Below are 19,362 nucleotides of genomic sequence, written 5' to 3'. Positions count from 1 at the left end.
GGCGCGCAGGCGCAGATGGTGGCTAGGACTGGGCTGTGGCGCTGAGAGAAGGTGCTGCTGCTGCTCTGCCTGCGAAATGGTGAGCTGGAAAGCGGCGGAGGGGGGAAAGGACCCGCTCCGCGAAAGCGGAGAACCCAGGGTCGCCGGTTCGAGGCCCGGGAGGGGAAAGAGAGGAGCTTTCCTGAATGGGGAGGCTCAGGCTTTATCCGCACTGCAGAAACAATCCAGATTGACATCACTTTGTCATGGCTCCATTGCAGTGGAATTCTGGGAACTGTAGTTTTTTATGGCACCATTGCTCTCTAACAGAGAAGGCTTATTCACAGCTATATTACACTTACAGTATATTGTATTGTATTATGTACTCAGCCATATTTTTCTGAGGAACTCATCTCCCTAACAATCCAGTTTGACACCTCTTTAACTGTCATGGCTCCATTGCAGTGGAATCCTGGTAATTGTAGTTTGTTGTGGCACCAGAGCTCTCTGAAAGAGAAGGCTAAATGCCTCAGAAAACTACAGAATACTGTAGCCCTGAGCCATGGCAGTTAAAGTGGTGTCAAACTGGATTATTTCTGCGGTGCGGATGCAACCCAAATATCACCACAAAAGGGAGGACGGGGCACCACAAAATGTAGGGCATTCAAGAAAGGTGGAAGACTCTACTAAGTGAAAGCTAAAAGTCCTAATGTAAATATAAACTGGTTTCATATGTTTTGCTTACAGTTATATTACATATATTGTATTTTGAGGAGTTTATCTTCATAATAATCCAGATTGAGACCGCTTTAATGGCTGTGGCCCAATGCTATGGAATTCTGGGAGCTGTAGTTTGTGTGGCATCGGAGCGCTCTGACAGAGGAGGCTAAGTGTTTCTCAAAACTATAGTTCCCAGAATTATGTAGCATTGAGCCATAGTCGTTAAAGCAGTTTCAAACTGGATTATTTTTTCAGTGCAGATGGAGCCTGAGGTAGTCTTTCTGGGGCAGCACTTTGGAAAGGATAAGCAGCCCCAGGGAAAGCACTGGTGCCACTTTGTGGGTGAGCTTCACCCTCCAGCTCTACCCATTGGGCTGCCCAGCCCCTGACAGGCAGGCAAAGGCATCTACCTGAGCACCTATCACAGGGTTATCTTGGCAAATTTTCTTCAGAGGAAGTTTGTCATTGCCATCCTCTGAGGCTGAGAGAGAGTGACTTGGCCAGGGTGACCAGGTGGCCTAACTGCAAAGGAGAACAAGGTACCAAAAAATGGAGGGTGTCCAGGAAAAAGTGTGGGACATGACTGAATAAAAGCTATAAAAACACTCATAAATGTAAATTCATGCTTCATAGTCATGCTCAAAACGGAGAACATTCTGGAATTCCTTCAGGAAAGAAGAAGGTTGAAACTGAGGAACATGTCCAGGAAAAGGAGGGCATCTGGTCACCCTACTGGCAAGCAAAGGCATCTGGACAGTGCGGGCATGCCTTGGCATCTGGACACCGCAGGCATGCCTTGTCATCTGCTCCCATCCTCATCCTACCAATTTGTTGTTGTTTGTTGTGTGCATTCATTTCCAATTTCTGGCAACCCTAATCCTGGATCAGCCATATAAGCCCACTGGGTGACCTTGGGCAAGTCACACTCTCTCAGCCTCAGTGGATGGCAGTGGCAAATCTCCTTTGAAGAAACTTGACAAGATAGCCCTGTGATAGGTTCGTCTCGGAAATGACTTGAAGGCACACAACAACAAATCATAGGGTTTCCTTGGCAGGTTTCTTCAGAGAGGTTTTTCCACTGCCTTTTTCTGAGGTTGAGAGACCGTGACTTGCCAAGGTCATCCAGTGGATTTCCATGGCAAGCGTGGATTCGAACCCTGGTCTCCAGAGTCCTAGTCCAACACTCAAACAACTACACCATGCTGTCATAATACCAGTTGGCTTTACTTTAATCTTTCAGTTGCTAGCCTTTTGATGGGCGCATTTTGACAGTCCTCTTCAATAACAATAATACAGGTTGAGTCTCCCTTAGCTGAAATGCTTGGGACCAGGAGTGTTTTGGATTTAGGAAATTTATTTTGGAGTTTGGAATATTTGCATATGTTTTTGTTGTGTGCCTTCAAGTTGTTTCCAACTTATGGCAACCCTAAGGCGAACTTGTCATGGGATTTTCTTGGCAAGATGTATACATAATGAGATATCTTGGAGACATGGGACCCAAGTCTAAACATGAAATTCATTAATGTTTGTATACACTTAAGGCACATAGCCTGCACGTAATTTTATACAGTGTTGTAAATAATTTTGCGCATGGAACAAAGTTTGTGTACATTGAACCATTAGAAAGCAAAGGTTTCACTATTTCATCCACCCATGAAAAAACAATGTTTTTTGCAATATTTTGGATTTTGAATTTCCAAATAAGGGAGACTCGACCTGTATTGCTAGGAAAAATACTACAGTGTAACAAAGCAGAATGATGCATGTATGTGGAAAAACCCAACTAAGGGATTAGTATATATTTGTCTAATGTTGTTGTTGTGAGCCTTCAAGTTGTCTGCAACTTATGGCGACTCCTGGGATTTCCTTGGCAAGATTTGTTCAGAGGAGGTTTGCCACTGCCTTTTTCTGAGGTTGAGAGCACCCAGTGGGTTGCATGGCCAAGCTGGGAATAAAACCTTGGTTTCCAGAGTTGTCGTTCACTATGCCATGCTGGCTCTCAAGCTAATACACTTGGACATTTGCTGGGGTTAGGGAGGGGTGAAAGACCCCCATGAATGTGGAAAAACTGCAAATAAAAAAACACTTATCTTTTATCAAAGAGAACACCTCTCTAGGAATCTCCCAGGTCCTTCAATGCAACTCTGTGATCAACATCTGCCGGAGGTTGGTCACAGAATCATGCTGGAGGACCTCCAAATGCCTAGAATCAGGCCTGAAGAGGAAGAGCCCTCCCCTCCCTCCTTCCAACTGTCATCTTCTCCAGTCCATCTGCCTTGGTCCAGGCCTCAGGGGGAGAGAAGAATGCTGGACCTGATCCCCTCCCCCCTCACCATTCCCCAATCGTCTATTAGCCCCTCTGTTGTAAGCCACCCGGATTCCCAGTGATTGGACGGCATATAAATAAATCCTATTATTATTATTATTATTATTAGTGAAGTGTTTTCTCTCGGAATGCCTGGGTCCTGCAGCGCAACTCTATGGTAAACCTTTGGCAGAGTTGCACCGGAGGACCTAGAGATGCCTAGAGAGAACAGTAATCAAAACCCCAAATAATCAAGTCCACAAATGTGGAAGGCCAACTGTACAATTTTGGATTTCAGAATTCCAGATAAGGGAGGCTCAACTTGTAGTAATCATAATACTAGCACTAGTTGCATTTATTGTTGTGATTCATGTACCAGCTTTCTACTTCCACAGATGAACTGGCACATTTTTCATCATCCGTGATGCTTTTGCATGCCTGGGTGTTAGCTGCAGCTGTACTGAGGCCTTTTTCTCCTTTTTTCCCTCCCAGGAGCCCAGCAATGCAAGGTAGTAGGCTCAGCTGACGGAAAGCTGCAATGACTTCCTTGGCTGAAAAGGGTTGTGTTTTCCATATCCGAGACCACTGAGCATGTTGTTCATCTACAGCATTTTGATCCTCCGTTGTGCTTTTTGCACTTGATAGAGCGTGGCATAAAATTCATAGCTATAGGATTGCTGCATGTCTAATAGGATTGTATTCTTTGTATTTCTCTTTTCTAAAAAAAGCACACACACACAGGCATGTAAGTCTAAAAAGTGGCTTGTAGGCTACTACCTGGGCTTACCATTTAGATGCTAAATATGAGATCTACAAGAACCTTTTGAAATAGGGGAATTGCTCTAGTCCTGCAGTCTTTCTTCTCACTCCCTATTTAGCAACCCACTGACTCACTCTGGGATGACAGAGGTCCAAAACACACTGCATAAATAATCCAGTTTGAGACTGTTTTAACAGTTTTAATTTAATAGTCTGCTGCTCAAGGGAATTCCTGTTACCAGGCAGGATTGAGGGAAGAAGAAAAAGTCTTTGCTCTCCCCCTCACCTCTTTTTCACCCAGTATGGGAAAAGACAAAACTTGCTGTAGTGGTTTGGGGCTATTTGACTTTATTTTCTTCTTAGTATCAAAGGTAATATTTTTTCTGGAAAGAGCCTGGACTCATTCCGAGGGCCCATTCAAACTGAATTATGGCACTATGATTCCACTTAAACTGCCTTGGTTCTTTTCTGTAGAATTCTGGGATTTGTAGTCTAGGGAGGGACTTTTTGAATTCTCAACCAGAGCGTTTTAGAGCATCCCCATACTACAAAGCTCAAGATTCCATAGGATGCAGCTGAAGCATTTAACGTGGAATCACAGTACTATAATTGTGCGGTGAAACACCTGAGTAACCAAAGATCAGACTGGTACAAAAAACCACTTTGTAATACCAGTAGCATACTTGAATGTTGATTTTGCCCCTGTGATTCTGGGCAAGTAGAAACGACAGAGCATGTTTTACTACAGTGCATGTGTTAAAGAGATATCTATTCTAGACTTATCCTACCTGTATTGCACAAATATCAATAACGTTTGGTTGTTTCTATACTTCTTTATTGCTCTTCGATACCAACTTTTATATAACATATAATGTAGCCAGATTTTGTGCAGCAGTGGTTAAAATCTGGTAGACAATGATTTTGGCAGGATACTAATATCAAACTGGCACTGATGCCATATAACCTGAACGGATGATTTTAAATATGTTTTAACTTGCCTTTTATACTTTACCTTTTTACTTGCCTTCTTTTATGCAGTACCTTTTTACTTGTGCTGATCTGTGACCGAAATAAAGAAATTCATTCATGCTTGAATGTAGATTTACTTGAAAATAAGCTCCACTGTGTCTGCCAGGTTGAGCTTACTTGCGTGTATGGAATATTTAAAAAATAATATAAATCAAAACAGCCTAGAATCAAGGATGAATGATAGCCATGACAAATTATGTTAGCAGTTCAGACAAAAACTTCAAAAGTGTGTGAAGAGAGCAGGTTATAATGTCCAACAACACCTTACTATTTTCCCTCCTGTTTCTGGACCTTTTTGAGGGAAAGGCATTTAGTCTTTTTCTGAAAATAATGTTTTTCTACTTAAGACTTTAGAATACATTTCATGGGGTGAGATGTCCCTCAAACAAAGGCCTTTTGTAGAAAGATCTGTTTACCCAGATTTCTCTCCCTTTCAGAGATAGATTTATTATGATAGGTACCCATTGTACCACCAGCATACATGGCATGCTTACCAAATGTGCAGAAGACATCAAATTAGGAGTAGCTAATACCCCAGAGGAGAGAATCAAAATTCAAAATGACCTTAATAGATTAGAAAGCTGGGCCAAAACTAACATGAATTTCAGCAGGGAAAAATGTAAGGTACAGTACTACACTTAGGTGAAAAAATGAAATGCACAGATATAGGATGGGGGACACCTGGCTTGACAACAGTACATGTGAAAGGGATCTAGGAGTCCAAGCAGACCACAAGTTGAACATGAGTCAACAGTGTGATGCTGCAGCTAAAAAAGCCAATGCAAATCTAGGCTGCATCAACAGAAGTATAGTGTCTAGATCAAGGGAAGTAATAGTACAGCGCGCCTGTGCCATATGCGGCTTTAACCTTATGCGAAAGGTTAAGCCACCGGGCAATGAATGGCGCATGTGACCATGGCATGCGAGCCGCGCCGAACGCGGAAGCATTCCCCCATTGCAGCCAATGGTTTGAGCATACACATTGTTCCCCATATGTGGAGGGATCCAGAATGGATCCCCATGTATGGAGAGGGCCCACTGTACCACTCTATTCTGCTCTAGTCAGGCCTTGCCTGGAATACTTTGTCCAGTTCTAGGCACCACAGTTCAAAAAGGACATTGACAAACTGGAGTGTCAAGAGGAGGGTGACCAAAATGGTGAAGGGCTGGAAACCATGACTTATGGAGGAGACACCTAGGGAGCTGGATATGTTTAGCCTGGAGAAAATAATAATAATAATAATAATAATAATAATAATAATAATAATAATAATAATAATTTATTTATAGCCCGCCCAATCACAAGGAATCCAGGCAGGTTACAACAGTAAAAATAAAGATAATAAAATAAAATACAATAAATAAATAAAATACAATAAAATTACAGAGAGCGAAGTGAGTACATTCACAGTTAGGCCTGATGGAAGTTGGGCCTCTCTTTTTCACTCCCTCCCAGGTCTGATGATGATGTCATGGAGGGAGGGCTCTTCTTCTTGAGGCAAGGATTTTATTTTAATTAATTTTAATTTAATTCTTCTCATTAAATTTAAGAGAAGAATTGGTGGACAGAGTGACATAAGTCACAGTAAATGGGGAGTAGAACTAGGTAGGGAAGGCCTGCCGGAAGAGATCCGTTTTAAGAGCCTTCTTAAAGGCTGTAAGAGTAGAAATGTCACGGATCTCCTTCGGCAGGTCATTCCATAGCTTCGGAGCTGCGATGGAAAAGGCCCTCTGGGTGACTGAAGTTAGCCTAGATTTTATTGGCTGAAGTAGATTCTTCCCCGAGGACCTTAGAGTGCGGGACGGACAGTATGGAAGGAGGCGATCTCTTAAGTATTCTGGACCCAAGCCATGTAGGGCTTTGAAGGTAATCACCAACACCTTGTACCTTGCCCGGAAACTAATTGGCAGCCAGTGAAGGGATTTCAAAACCGGTGTTATGTGATCGGTACGACGAGTACCTGTAATTAACCTGGCTGCCATATTTTGTACAAGTTGAAGTTTCTGAACTTGGCACAAGGGTAGCCCCATATACAGCGCATTACAGAAGTCCAATCGAGAGGTGACCAGCGCATGTACAACTGTTTCAAGGTCTCCCTGCTCCAGGAAGGGGCGCAGTTGGCATATCAGCCGAAGCTGATAACAAGTGCTCCTGACTGTCGCATCTACCTGAGCTGTCAGGTGAAGCGACGAGTCAAGGAGCACCCCTAAACTGCGGACAGAGTCTTTCAGGGGAAGTGTGACCCCATCCAGAACTGGCTGATATAATTCCATACCTGGGCTTGGGTTTCCTATAACAAGTACCTCCGTCTTACCTGGATTCAGCTTGAGTCGGTTTTCCCTCATCCAGTCCATTACCGCCCCAAGACAGGCATTCAGAGGAGAGATGCCATCCATAGACACTGCATCAGTTTGAGACATAGATATTTGGTGTCATCAGCGTACTGATAACATCCTGCCCCATGTCTCCGGATGATTTTTCCCAGCGGCTTCATGTAAATGTTAAACAGCATAGGAGACAATATTGCGCCCTGGGGTACACCAAATTTTATCTCTCTTTTAGAAGAGCAACTGTCTCCTAGCGCCACCATCTGGAATCTGCCTGAAAGGTAGGACCGGAACCACTGTAGAACAGTGCCTCCGATACCTAACTCTCTCAGGTGTTCTAGAAGGATACTATGGTTGATGGTATCGAAGGCCGCTGAGAGGTCTAAGAGCACCAGCAGGGTCACACTTCCCCTGTCAATGCCTAGACGGAGATCATCAACTAAGGCGACCAAGGCCGTCTCAACTCCGTATCCTGCCCTGAATCCGGTTTGAAATGGGTCCAGATAATCAGCTTCATCCAAGACTGCCTGTAGTTGATTGGCGACCGCCCTCTCGATCACCTTGCTCAAGAATGGCAACAACGAGACTGGCCTATAGTTATTTCTATCCAGAGGGTCCAGGGAGGGCTTTTTTAAGAGTGGTCTGACCACTGCCTCCTTAAGACAAGAAGGCAGGGTACCCTCCCTGAAGGATGCATTGATTAAAGAAAAGATGGTTAAGAGGCGATATACTAGCCCTGCATAAATATTTGAAGGGGTGTCACATTGAGGAAGAAGCAAGCTTGTTTTCTGCTGCTCAAGAGAGATTCCACCTAAACATTAGGAGGAACTTCCTGACAGTAAGAGCTGTTAGATAGTGTAATCTCCTTCTTTGGAGTTCTTTAAACAGAGGCTGGATGACCATCTGTTGGGAGTGCTTTGATTGTGAGTTACTACATGGCAAGGGTTTGGACTGGGTGGCCCTTGAGGTGTCTTCCAACTCTATGATTCTATGATCTCTTTCTCTTCCCTGCCTCCCTCCCCACATAGCGCTTGCAATATATGGCTTGTGCCACATATGTCATCAGAATGAGAAAGCACAGAACTGACTGCCAGTGAGGGAGGCCATTTTTTCTCTTACATTTCAAACACAGCCATCAGTAGCAAACTAGATCTCACTGTAATATTTTTCATGTCTTATGTTTTACTTTGCCACTAGGCTTTGATATGGACAAATCCAGTATCTGCCATGTACATTTATATTATACATATATCATGTAATTTAGAATACTCTAGTCTACATCTTGAGATTATACTGAATGCATAGGACAGGTCTGATTGTACTGAACAATATTTTTTCCTTCTAAAAGATCCCACTTCTGCTCGTTTTCAGTGGTGAATTTCTGGTTTAAAAAAGGAAGAGGAATTGCCAGCCATGCATCCAAATTTCATTTATATCTGGTTGTTTGTTCTAGGAAGTTAAGTAAAATCCCAGCTCACATTTGTTACACTACATTTGCTGTGATTATTTTCTGTTTTCTTTGTTGTTCCTGCCCCATCCTTCTTAAGTGGTGCTTCTGTGTCATTATAAGTCAGGTGATGCATTCGCACATGATCTTCCACAAATTCTTTTAAAAGGTTACCTGAGGTGAGTTGCTACTCCACAGGCATGTTGTAATGATAGAGTGGAGATGGGGAGACCGATATGCACAACATTGACCCACTTTGAAGAACAGACATATAATAAATTGCTAAATAATAAACAAGTGCTTGCATCCCTCTTTCACATTGAGACATAGGGAAGACAAGGGAAGAACTGACTTCCCTCTCTTTATCTCAGCCACAATGGCGTCAAAGAAGAACCAAGCCTTCATTCCATGTCATGTTGTCACTTGCAGGGGAAATCCACCAACCCACCTTTGCCCTTCACTGTAAACTTTGCAAGACGGAGGGATCAAAACAAGTTCCCCACACTTCTCAGAAAAGGACCCCCTCCCCTTTCCTCCAGTGAATATGATGGCACATAACAATCATAAAGGCATAACTTTGCCTTCCAAAAATAACAATGTTATTAGGCCATCCAAAAGGCCATCTTGTCTGATCTTGGCAGCTAAAAAGAGTCAGCCCAGGTTAATACTTGGAAGGGAGACAGCTAAAGATTACCAGATGCTGGCTATATTTCAGAAGAAACTGGCAAAACTATCTGAGTATTTCATGGCTAAGAAAACCCTATGAATTTTATAGGGTTGCCACAAATCAACAGACAACTTGAAGGCTTATGCACACACTGTATCTACGGCTGCATCAGCACTGCAAAAATGATCCAGACTGACACCACTTTTAACTGCCATGGCTCAATGCTATGGAATGTTGGGAAATGTAGCTTTGTGAGGCATTTAGCCTTCTCTATCAGAGAGTTCTGGTGCCACAACCAGAATTCCATAGCATTGAGCCATGATAGTTAAAATAGTGTCAATCTGGATTAATTCTACAGTGTGGATGCAGGCTACACCACTGTATCTCTGGGAAGGAGCTCCTGGTGAATAGTTTTACATTCCTGGGTGCCTTTTTGTCAGGGTCTCGAGGCTTTATCTGTATCTACATATCCTTGACACTGAACTATGATGCTTTGTTATCTATACACGTTAGTGTGCATGTGTTATCGTGTGCATGTGTTACTGTTCTAGCAGAATTGAAATATTTGCACTGCACTTCCAAAGTTGCAATCTGCAAGTATTCTCCTGAATGTGGAGGAAGGTATCAAACACATTTATAGAAGATGATGCTCTCTCTAAAGAAAATTATATGTGATACAGCCCTTGTAACATGTTTGTATTCTGTAAAATAGACTGGGGGGATTGTACCTGAGTGGCATAGTGGTTTGAGTGTTGAACTACAACTCTGGAGATCAGGGTTTGCTTCCCCACTCTGCTATGAAACCCATGGGTGTCCTTGGGCAAGTCACATGCTCTCAGCCTTAGGGGAAGGCAATGCCAAACCTCTGAACAAATATTGCCAAGAAAACCCCATGATGGTTGGAAATGACTTGAAGTTACACAACAACAACAAGCTGTAGCTCCCATATTTTCTCCACCCATCATGGCTAAAGGGAACTTGTGGGAACTTTAGTCCAAAAAAATGCATTTTCCAGGCTCTGAAGGTTAGCGAGGAGATGTTTGAGCCAGGCCTTTGCCATTGCCACTGCACTGCACTGCCATGAGTGAAGTTTTGTGTAGTAAGAAAAAAATCTAGAGAGCATTAAGGAAGAAAGAGTTTCTGGCTTCTAAGGGTTTATTTCCAGATAATGAGAGAAAAATTATGTCCTTAAGAAAGGCTTAAGCAGACTTTGATATTGTGGTGTTAGAGGTGGCTGCGCTTTTGTGCTCAAAATTTTAAAAGTATCAACTTGGATCCTCTTCAGTTTCAAGATGTCTTATTACTGAGCATTATCTGGAAACAAATTGTATCTTTCAAAAGGTGCTGGAACATTTTCTATTTCTTACAGGCTGAGGTGGAAGAAACCTTGAAGAGAATTCAGAGTCAAAAAGGAGTCCAAGGGATCATTATTGTCAATTCAGAAGGTATTGTGCAATTAAGATTTTTTTAAATCTCTGTCTGTCTGTCTGTCTATCGGTGGTGGTGTTTGTTAAGATATTTAAAACCCTGGCCTATTGAGACAAGTCTGTGACTATATTCCATTTTTCTTTGTTGGCGAAAGTGTTGAAGTATTGCTTCATACACTGGGAATTGTACTCGGGGGATAAAAAAATATGCATTAATGATTTAGGCTTTAGTCCTTTCAACTCTTTGGAGTGTATCACACATGGGAAATCCCATGCAGAAATGGGGGTTTAAATCAGAAAAACCCCTGCAAAAGTGGGTTGATTTTCACACGACATCATTGTTAAAGCCTGATCTCCTCAGAGGGAGAGATCAGGCAGACCCAGCTACATCAGGGACTGCCTGAAGGAAGAGGCCCCTCCCTCCTCAACTGTCATCTCGGCCTCAGAGGGAGCCATCAGGCAGACCAGCAACATCTTGGACTGCCTGAAGGAAGAGGCCCCTCCCTCCTCAACTGTCATCTCGGCCTCAGAGGGAGCCATCAGGCAGACCCAGCAACATCAGGGACTGTCTGAAGGAAGAGGCCCCTCCCTCCTCAACTGTCATCTCGGCCTCAGAGGGAGCCATCAGGCAGACCCAGCAACATCAGGGACTGTCTGAAGGAAGAGGCCCCTCCCTCCTCAACTGTCATCTCGGCCTCAGAGGGAGCCATCAGGCAGACCCAGCAACATCAGGGACTGTCTGAAGGAAGAGGCCCCTCCCTCCTCAACTGTCATCTCGGCCTCAGAGGGAGCCATCAGGCAGACCCAGCAACATCTTGGACTGCCTGAAGGAAGAGGCCCCTCCCTCCTCAACTGTCATCTCGGCCTCAGAGGGAGCCATCAGGCAGACCCAGCAACATCAGGGACTGCCTGAAGGAAGAGGCCCCTCCCTCCTCAACTGTCATCTCGGCCTCAGAGGGAGCCATCAGGCAGACCCAGCAACATCTTGGACTGCCTGAAGGAAGAGGCCCCTCCCTCCTCAACTGTCATCTCGGCCTCAGAGGGAGCCATCAGGCAGACCAGCAACATCAGGGACTGCCTGAAGGAAGAGGCCCCTCCCTCCTCAACTGTCATCTCGGCCTCAGAGGGAGCCATCAGGCAGACCCAGCAACATCAGGGACTGCCTGAAGGAAGAGGCCCCTCCCTCCTCAACTGTCATCTCGGCCTCAGAGGGAGTCATCAGGCAGACCAGCAACATCTTGGACTGCCTGAAGGAAGAGGCCCCTCCCTCCTCAACTGTCATCTCAGCCTCAGAGGGAGCCATCAGGCAGACCAGCAACATCTTGGACTGCCTGAAGGAAGAGGCCCCTCCCTCCTCAACTGTCATCTCGGCCTCAGAGGGAGCCATCAGGCAGACCCAGCAGCATCTTGGACTGCCTGAAGGAAGAGGCCCCTCCCTCCTCAACTGTCATCTCAGCCTCAGAGGGAGTCATCAGGCAGACCCAGCAACATCTTGGACTGCCTGAAGGAAGAGGCCCCTCCCTCCTCAACTGTCATCTCAGCCTCAGAGGGAGCCATCAGGCAGACCAGCAACATCTTGGACTGCCTGAAGGAAGAGGCCCCTGCCTCCTCAACTGTCATCTTGGCCTCAGAGGGAGCGATCAGGCAGACCAGCAACATCAGGGACTGCCTGAAGGAAGAGGCCCCTCCCTCCTCAACTGTCATCTTGGCCTCAGAGGGAGCCATCAGGCAGACCAGCAACATCTTGGACTGCCTGAAGGAAGAGGCCCCTCCCTCCTCAACTGTCATCTCGGCCTCAGAGGGAGCCATCAGGCAGACCAGCAACATCAGGGACTGCCTGAAGGAAGAGGCCCCTCCCTCCTCAACTGTCATCTTGGCCTCAGAGGGAGAGATCAGGCAGACCAGCAACATCAGGGACTGCCTGAAGGAAGAGGCCCCTCCCTCCTCAACTGTCATCTTGGCCTCAGAGGGAGAGATCAGGCAGACCCAGCAACATCAGGGACTGCCTGAAGGACGAGACTTCTCCATCCTTTAACTGTATTTTGTATTGTATTACGATTTTACTGTACACCGCTATGATCATCGCGGAATAGCGGTCTATAAATAAAATAAATAATAATAAATAATAATAAAGTGGTATTAGCCCCATCAGAAAGTAGACAAAAAGTGGCATGAAAAGTGTTGTTACATGAATAATCATTTATATCACTTTGTGTGTAACAGGATTTAATACCAAATGGATTTAGTAAATACTGATATACTGGACTAAGTTTCCCATTATCAAGTAATGTCTCAGCCTAACTTATCCACAGAATATTTTTATGCTTTGCAGGTATTCCCATCAAAAGCACCATGGATAATTCCACCACCATGCAATATGCAGGCTCAATGCATAACTTAATAATGAGGGCAAGGGGCACTGTGCGAGATATTGATCCGCAAAATGACCTCACGTTCTTGCGGATTCGCTCCAAAAAGAATGAAATCATGGTTGCACCAGGTAAAGAAAAACCCTTCATGAATGGGTTTGTAATCGTTTGCTAAGTGCCACTGTTTCAACCTCAAATGTAAAAATTTTACATGGTAACACAATATACAATGTATCTGTCCTTTGGAATACAGAGTGTCATTGGGGTGGGGGTTCTTACCTGCAGCAGAAGTAAGAAAGAGTTTTGTGATACCTTAAAAGCTAACAAGTTTTATTTTGCATCTGTTTTTGCACAGACTGCATGGAATGCTACCCTAGCTGGCAAATTGTATGTTTGCTGGGGTGGAAAGAGGATATTGGGGAATAGAAATGTAAATGATACAACTACTGATAATTATCTTAATATTGGTAGTTTATCTTATCCTAACAATCATTGGGAGGCTGATAAAAACATCCTAGCACAGAAAAAACAGATTCACACCTGCATCATAATAAAAAGTCTTTGCTCAGTCCAAAAACAATGGCTAACCTCTAAATGAACTGTTGTGGCTACAGCATTGTATGTAGGAAGGCCAGAGGGAAGAGAAATGCAACAGTTACAGACAGTAAAAATGACCTAATGTAGTCTTTAGTGAATATTGGGTGGTAATCAAACACCCCTGCACAGATGAGATTAACATATATAGTAGGATTTAAAGAAACCTTTGTTCCTATTCAAGTCACAAGAGAGAGATTTCAGCCTCTCTCCATGAACATCCAGATACAAGCCAGGCCTAGGCATGTTTTGTTTCAGAGATGTGGCAATATATTACATTCTAAGACCATTCTTTTGGGACTGACTGTTGTATGGAAATGTCTAAAACAGCCATTCCAAGCCATTTGCTCTCAAAATGTGTTGGACTATGACTCCCATCATACCAAGCTGTCCAGGAGATGATGGGCACCAGGTTGAAGAAGGGTCTTTTAGAGTGTCAAGAAAGAGGCCTTTAAAAATTATTCTAGCCTTCAATCCTGCTTCTAAATCCTGCACGCTTTTTCTTGTTCCTTCAGTTCATGATCTGATCATATTAGACCTCCGACTGACTTACCTTTATGTAATGTCAATCCTTGCTCAAAAGTGTTGCATTAACTCTTTTGTCATCTAGGTTCAGAAATGTGACACCATCCCCACCCCACTCCTGAACATGTTTTGCTAGGATATAAAGCAGCATATGGTCATCCATCCACCCCGGCTTTAGACAACATCTTTATTCCTGCCTTAGTCCTTCAAGGACTATCGAAAAAACTGAACTTGTCACATCACCATACCCATAGGTTTTGCATTTCTGTGGCTATTCATAGAGTCTGCATTTAAAGATCTGTTCCTTGGCACTAGTTCACTCCATGTATCTGAAGAGTTAACTAAGCCTACAAAAGTTTATGCTACAAGTAGTGTAGCAGTTTAATGTTGGACTAGGACTCTGGAGACCAGGGTTTCATTCTCCACTCAGGAATGAAACACACTGGCTGGCCTTGGCCAAATCACACTCTTAGCCTCAGGAAGGCAATGGCAAACTGTCTCTGAACAAATCTTGCCAAAAAAGTGTCGCCTTAAGGTTGCCATAAGTCAGAAATTACTAACATTGTCATCATTTTTTTTCCTTAGGGGTGCCATAAGTTGGAAACGACTTGAAGGCGTATTCAGACCTACACAACTTCTTTCTCTCAGGTCCAAAACACACTGCAGAAATAATCCAGTTTGAGACTGCTTTAACCACCCTGGCTCAGTGCTGGGGAATCCGGGAATTGTAGTTTTTTGTGGCACCAGAGCTCTCTGACAGAAATGGCTAAAAGTCTCACAAAACTTCAGTTCCCAGAATTCTCTAGCATTGGGCCAGGGCAGTTAAAGCAATCTTGAACTGGGTTATTTATTATTATGATAATTTCTGCAGCTGTTTTCTGGGTGGGAGAATATGCAAGGACGATTTGCATATCCTCCCACCCTGAGGCCTTGCCATTCAACAACAGAACAATACACAGATTAACATGTAAATCACTCCTTCCAACCTAGAATTGCACAGTGTATGTGTGTGTGTGTGTGTGTGCGTGCGCGTGCGCATATACTGTATATATATATCACTTCCATGGCAGCATTCTCTGAAGATGCCAGCCACATCTTCTAGAACATGGCCACATAGCCTGAAAAACCCACAAAAAACTATGGCTGCTGTCCATGAAAGCCTTTGACTTCACATTAGGCTTCTTACTAGTTGCACATACTAGTTTGGCCCACTCCCTGAAATTGAGACGTTCAATGTAGATACCTATAGGTCTTCTCCTGGATTGATTCAAGATTAATTGCAGTATGCCTCTGAATACCAGTGGCTATGGAACAACACTAAGAGAGGTCTGTTGCCTTCAGTCCAGCTTGTTTTTAGCTTGTTATGTGATGTTAGACTAGATTGGGCTGTGGTCTGATTCAGCAGGGTACCTCTTATTGTTTTTAACATGTGTCATTTCTGAATAGTACCGGTAGATAGACTCAATCAAGGAAGCCACAGCCCTGAGTTTGGTAGATCTGAGCAGGGCTGTTGATGACAGGATGACTTGGACACCTCTCATTTATAGGGTCTCCATAAGTTGAAGTCAGCTTGACAGCAGTTAACAACAGCTGTCAGAATAGACCTTTCACACCTTCACCTAGTATTGCAAACTGGCAACAGATCTTCCAGGATTTAACTAAAATGTCTTTCCCAGCACTTACATTAACCTAAAATCCTTCACCTACAAGGGCATGAGTCCTTCTGCCCAATCTAGTTTAACATCACATCACAAGCTAAAGACAAACTGGACTGAAGGCAACAGCCCTCCCTTACTGTTGTTCCGTAGCAGCTGGTATTGTTCCATAGCAGCTGTGTGTAAAGGAGAAGTGAGGAATGTATGTCCACCCAGGTGTTGTTGGATTGCAGATCCCATATTCCTCACCATTGGCTAAGATGGGTATGACTGGTAACAGAAGCACATGTTCTTCACTCTGATGGCAAAGCATGTGAACATCCGCAGAGCTGTGGTCTAAAACAGGAGTGGGAATTATGCAGCCCACCAGTTGTTGCCAGATGGTAGTGGTGGGAGCTATAGTCCAATAGCATGGGTTGGCATAAGTGTCCCTTTTGTGTGCTTATCTCCCATTTTGGGTGCTGCGGGGTGGTTGGTATTCTCTTCCGCTGCAGTAGCCAAAGTATTTAAACAGTTTTATCTTTTTAAACTGTATTTTATTCTTTTAATAAGCAATCTATTTTAATATTGTAATAATTTAATTCCATTTTAGTGTCCTACTTTTCTGTGTTTTAATTGGACTGTTCTTTTAATATTGTGAGCCTCTCTGAGTCCCAGGTCTGGGAAAATAATGGGATACAAATAAATATAATAATGATAATGGTGGGTTACAAACCGCCGCTTTGCGGCAGTCTCCCGGCGCTGCTGTTTGCTCCGTGAGGGAGTCGCAGCAGCCAAACTGCGCGACTCCCTCGCGGAGCAAAAAAAAAGCTCCAAAATGGAGCTTCTTCCTGCGGCGCAGTTATGACGCCGCGAGGCGCCAGTGGCGCACTCGCGACGTCATAAGCGCCGTGCGACGTTCGGACGCACAGCGTCCGCTACGTCAATATGGCGGCGGCCGTGTGGAACGGCCGCCGCCATATTCTCCATATTGACTCCGTATTAGGGTTAGGGGGGTGCAGAAGCACCACCCCTTCCTAACCCTAATATGTAGTCAATACGTATTTTATGGTGGTTTGTAACCCGCCAGTGATAATAATGATAATGACAATAGCAGCCCTCCTCCACTTACTGAACATCCTATTCACTCCTTTGCACATGCACTGCTTCCAGTGGAACAGGCAGGATCACAGAAGCATTTCCCAATAGTCAGATACAAAATGATATCAATGCTAAGATCTTCCAGGGTCCTCCAGACATCTCAGTGCTGTTGTAATCATTTTGTGTCTTGCTATGAGACATAGCCAGATGCTTTTGCAGTCCTGCTCACTCCCCACAAAACAGGGAATGGCTGTGCAGTGGGGGGTGGGGGTTGCTTTAGACACAGTTCACTAAGAGGGGATGGACCTTTTGAAAGGTCATATAATTCCTCCCTCCAGCCAAGAATATTTATGTGTGAGTTAATAGTAGCCATAGAATATTTGAAAATCATTATTTTGTTTTCTTGCAGATAAGGACTACTTCCTGATTGTCGTTCAGAATCCAACCGAATGACGTTCCCAAGTGAATATGCAATTCTGTATACCTAAATGTCTATTTTTAATTTAATATCCCTCAAAGGTGATACTAATTGTTTGTGCCACATTCATAATGTTTAAAATATTTTAAAAGGTTAAACACATGTTTAATGAGTCTGTTCAAATGATGGCATTTTGTTAAGAAGATGAAGTGAAATCAAGATGACTTAAGTGTCAACGATTAATAGTTTTCTTTGTAATAACTTTATGCAATCATTGTTTGAAATATTTCTAATAACTGAAAATGCATTTTCTTGTTTCTTTTTTTTATTTTGTCAAATATTTACTTGAAAGAGGCTTTTTTGTCTGAAATGTATTAAAGTGAAAGTAACCTTCATCTGTATTTTTATTTGTATTTTTAAAAGGCCTTTTGTTACAAGTGTTCTTTTCCTTCAAATTGTGAATTGCTCAGTATATGAAAAGCAGTACAGTGGGCCTTTAGTATGCGCTGGGATTTAGTTCCAGGAGGCCCCATGAATACCAAAATCCATGGATGCTCAAATCCCATTAAATACACTGGCATAGTAAAATGGTGTCCCTTATATAAAATGGAAAATCAAGGTTTGCTTCTTGGAATTTATATTTTTAGAAAATATTTTCAAGCCGTGCATCTTGAATCCATGGAGAAAAAGTCTGTAGATAAGGAGGGCTGACAGTATACTCAAAATACAGATGGTGTCTTTCCAGGAATACTACAATGCATTGCTGTTTCCTCAAGACTTTTCTTTTGTTTAACAAAAATGCTTGGCTATCATTCCTGTTGGCTCATCAGTCATCTATGTTGCCATCATCAGAACTACAGGAAGATACAGTTTCTATATATGTAGAGATCTAGGCAAGGGATGAGACTCATGCGGCCCTCAAGATGTTGCTGGTAAGGATCCCAGAAACGTGAAGTCAAAGGCTTTCATGGCCGGCATCCATAGATTTTTGTAGTTTTTTGGGGCTATATGGCCATGTTCTTTCTAGAAGAGTTGCAGAACCCTTTACTGGCATGGTTAGGCTGCTGAGAGTTTCACTCCCACAATATTGGGAACTCACGATTCCCACCCTGGTCCCAGCCAAAACCATGTTACTCATCCGAACTAGAGTTAATCCTTCCTATCTGATCATTGAATCAATAGCATTTACAGAATCATGGAATTAACCAAATTCTTATTGGTTCTGTGGGTCTTCTCTGAGACAGATCACTGGATGCAGGCCTTATTTTTCTTTTTAAAAATTCAAAATGCACTTGTATATGCAACATAATTGGTGCATTCTAACACAGAAAAGAGTAACACTTTGGTTGGGCTTTGCAATCCTGCTTTGTCAGATGAGTTTATCACACGGGAGGAATTTCTCTTAATTTCGAATGAAAAGAAAGTGGGGCCAGAACGCATTCATGTGATTTCACTAGTTCAGCGAATTTATGTGAATTCGAATTGCGTTTGAACTGACTTCCCATTGCCCAAAAATAGCTTGCCATCGTCCAAAATTGCATGTGATCACCTCTCATGCAATAATGTGAAACCCCATGATTGCATTTGGACTGACTTCTCATTGCCTGAAATTGTGTGTGGTAGTCTATCACGCAATAACGTCAAACCCCATGATTGTGTTCGGATTGCCATTGGATTATACTTCCAATTTCCCTTGTCTGATAATGTCCCTACATCCATGATATGTTTAGGAAGTCTGACTTAACTACAAGAGGCTATTTCCACAAGGGGCTTACACCTTTTGAGGCAGGCTGCTGATGAGAACCCAGCAAAGGACTGTGACTGACTTCTCAGTGAGAAAGCTCACTTGGTGACTTTGGCAGAGTCACAATCTCAGCCCAGCATCACAGGCTTTTTGTGAAGATAAAAAAGGGGAGGGGAAGTTATGTCCATCCACCTTTGCTTGTTGCTGTAAATGTAGTTTGTAACCTTCAAACCTGCCGACAGTGCCTGGAAATGAAAGCTCTTTTCTGTCCCCCCCCTCACCATAGACCTTCTGTTATTCTGCCTGACCAAGGTGA

The 19,362-nt window shown here is 43.5% G+C and overlaps 1 protein-coding gene across 1 annotated transcript; it reads left to right on the top strand.

Annotated features, from left to right (window-relative positions):
* DYNLRB1 (dynein light chain roadblock-type 1) lies at positions 1-19,326 on the top strand. The gene is made up of 4 exons (XM_089514068.1): positions 1-79; positions 10,604-10,679; positions 12,994-13,161; positions 17,294-19,326. The coding sequence occupies exons 1-4, from the start codon at positions 77-79 to the stop codon at positions 17,335-17,337; spliced, it is 291 nt and encodes a 96-aa protein (XP_089370194.1). The 5' UTR covers positions 1-76; the 3' UTR covers positions 17,338-19,326.
* The last annotated feature ends 36 nt before the right edge of the window (positions 19,327-19,362 follow it).

The sequence above is a fragment of the Sceloporus occidentalis genome, unplaced genomic scaffold (genome assembly GCF_023333645.1).
Source record: "Sceloporus occidentalis isolate IW3139 unplaced genomic scaffold, rSceOcc1.0.p SCAF_3, whole genome shotgun sequence".
NCBI lineage: Eukaryota > Metazoa > Chordata > Lepidosauria > Squamata > Phrynosomatidae > Sceloporus > Sceloporus occidentalis.
This window is presented reverse-complemented; position numbering and strand designations above follow the sequence as displayed.